The 2,549-nt window shown below is 38.0% G+C and overlaps 1 protein-coding gene across 1 annotated transcript; it reads left to right on the top strand.

Moving 5' to 3' along the window:
• Positions 1-1,471: 1,471 nt before the first annotated feature.
• Positions 1,472-2,061, top strand: LOC129883538 (uncharacterized). Its single transcript, XM_055958178.1, has 2 exons — positions 1,472-1,567; positions 1,669-2,061. The coding sequence occupies exons 1-2, from the start codon at positions 1,472-1,474 to the stop codon at positions 2,059-2,061; spliced, it is 489 nt and encodes a 162-aa protein (XP_055814153.1).
• Positions 2,062-2,549: the final 488 nt, after the last annotated feature.

Below are 2,549 nucleotides of genomic sequence, written 5' to 3'. Positions count from 1 at the left end.
CTAATTGATATTATTTTTATGAATTATATATGGGTTAATATAAGTAGTATGATCATGCATGTTTTCAATCCAATTTCATAGTTTTCAATCAAATTGTTTCTCTTTTAAAGTTTCTGCCCTAATTTCAAATATAAGCAATGATTACGAATTTTAATTATGATCAAGATATAAAGTTCATGCGAGTTATGAAGGAGGTGACTTAGGATCCTTAATTGGTAACCTAGGAGCCTAATGACTTATATTATGCACGTATGACTTGTGATGTTGAAGTCTTTTACTCACATTACAACTATGATATGAAAATGAGCTACTATATTAGTTTTAAACCTATGAACAAGTCCAACATATAGGTTAAGTACGATTACTATGTTATGTATTCTGTGGGATTTGACTTAACCCGAATAAGGCTTTAGGTGGGAGCTCGACCTATGGGGTCCTTATATAAATTTGCCAGTCTTATAACTACGTGCCATCATAGGATTTGTCTTTATGGCCTAGCTAGTGGATCCACATATAACACATGTTCATGACCCTTCTAGCAGGGTAAAGTCTACCTTGGTAAGTAGATTCCCCTTTCATTCATTATATGGAGAGACATCGGGATTCTATGTTATAGCTCATATGATCTTATTGTCGGTTATGGTTCTATCCCACACATGTATACTTTCTTTATGTACTCTTTATGATCTCATCTATATCTCTTAAATACTTTTATCAAACTATGGTTTTCTCATGACTCTACTTATCCTATTTTGTATCATACAAGTTATTTGAGCATTGTATCTTATGTCTTATATTGCATGGCATGCCCGCATACTTAGTACATTCAAATATACTAACGCATACTTTATTGACAACATTATTTCATACTGTAGGGTCGAAGATCATACCCTTTATCTCCACGTGGCTAGTTGAGTTCCTATACGTTGAAGATTGGTGAGTCCTCATTTATTCGAGGGCGCTCTATAATTTTACTTATTCTAAAAAGACTTTTGTTATTTTACATTGAGGGACAGCTAGGGATATGTCTTATCCCTCACCTATATTGATTAGTAGAGGGTTGTTGGACACACTATGTAGAGATTATGTTGTCAAATTTTATACTCTTATGATCCATGTTCTTTAGATCTTCTTACAATTTTTCCACTTTAATTATACCTTATACACACTTACAATATGTCAAGAGGCTTAGTTGCAGCCCTTCGGGGTTTTGATCACCATGTCACATCTAGGGCCTAGTTCAGGTTGTGACAAACTTAATATTAGAGCACAAGGTTTAAGATGTTCAAGGGATTCCAACATGCCACATCAAGTGGAGTCTTATTCATGGGTGTGAAACGCTCCATATCTATGAATCAAAGGCTATAAGGCATTTTAGGAAATTCTCACTTCTTTCATGATCTATTTCATGATCTAGAGTATACTATTAGACATTATCTCCCTAATGATTGTTCTTTGCAATTTTCAGAAAATGCCTCTAAGAAGAGCACCTATAAAAACAGGGATCAATGCTAAGGGAGACCAAGCTCCTCCGTTCCCACAAGCAAATGGTCCCCTACCCGACCAAGTGATTAATGCGGAGTTCCGTACCGCTATTGCTATGCTAACCCAAGTTGTGGCTGACCAAGGAGTTGTTTCTCTTCCTAATGCTCCTACTCCGGCTTCTAGAGTAAGGGATTTCGCAAGGATGAATTCCATGGTTCTACAGTTCATAAAGATCCTCAAGAGTTCATTGCTGAGGTGTATAAGATAGTGGATATTATGGGGGTGACTTCGAAAGAAAGAGTGGAGTTGGCAGCCTACCAACTCAAGGGTAGTGCCCAAGTATGGTACAACCAATGGAAGTCTGAGAGAGTTGATGAGGGTTCTATTGGTTGGGAAGCCTTCAAGCTTGCCTTTCTTGATCGTTTCTTCCCACTTGAGCTAAGGGAGGCAAAGGTGTTGGAGTTCATAAATCTAAAACAAGGCAATATTGGTAAGAGGGATTATGCCCTCAATTTTACTAAGCAATCCAAGTGTGCTGCTTCATTGGTTGCCGATCCACGTGCTCGAATGAGCTAATTCATATTGGGGGTGTCCGACTTGGTTGCAAAGGAATGTCGAACCGCTATGTTTGTTAAGGAAATAGACATATCTTGGCTTATGAAATTTACCGAATAAATTAAAGGAGAAACATTTAAGGAGATAAGGATGAGGGACTCCAAGAGGGCCCTATATGAAAGTGGGTTCTCAAATGCTAGGGCCCATAGTGGTAATGGCTACTCTCAACAACGACAAACATCCCACGACAAAGTTTCAGGAAAAATGTTTGATAGGGATAGGGTGCCATACTCTAAGATTCAAGGTGGAGGTGTGAATAGTAGTATTACTACATTTCTTAAGTGTACTAAGTGTGGGAAAAATTATGGAGAAAGTGTTTGATGGGAACGGGTGCTTGCTATGGATATGGCAAGATGAGCCATAAGTAATCGGAGTGCCCTAATGTTTCCAACAAAGGTAGAGATAGTCGTCCTCAAGGCCAAGTTTCTTATGGAGAGAAAGTGCAACAA

The sequence above is a fragment of the Solanum dulcamara genome, chromosome 3 (assembly GCF_947179165.1).
Source record: "Solanum dulcamara chromosome 3, daSolDulc1.2, whole genome shotgun sequence".
Classification (NCBI taxonomy): Eukaryota; Viridiplantae; Streptophyta; class Magnoliopsida; order Solanales; family Solanaceae; genus Solanum; species Solanum dulcamara.
The sequence above is the reverse complement of the archived record's forward strand: the minus strand, read 5'-3'. Positions and strand labels throughout refer to the sequence as shown.

Bases quoted from the DNA above. Each gene is read 5' to 3' on its own strand.
- LOC129883538 (XM_055958178.1), top strand. From the start codon at position 1,472: ATGCCTCTAAGAAGAGCACCTATAAAAACAGGGATCAATGCTAAGGGA. The intron at 1,568-1,668 runs GTGATTAATGCG...TCCGGCTTCTAG, and splicing joins ATGGTCCCCTACCCGACCAA to AGTAAGGGATTTCGCAAGGA.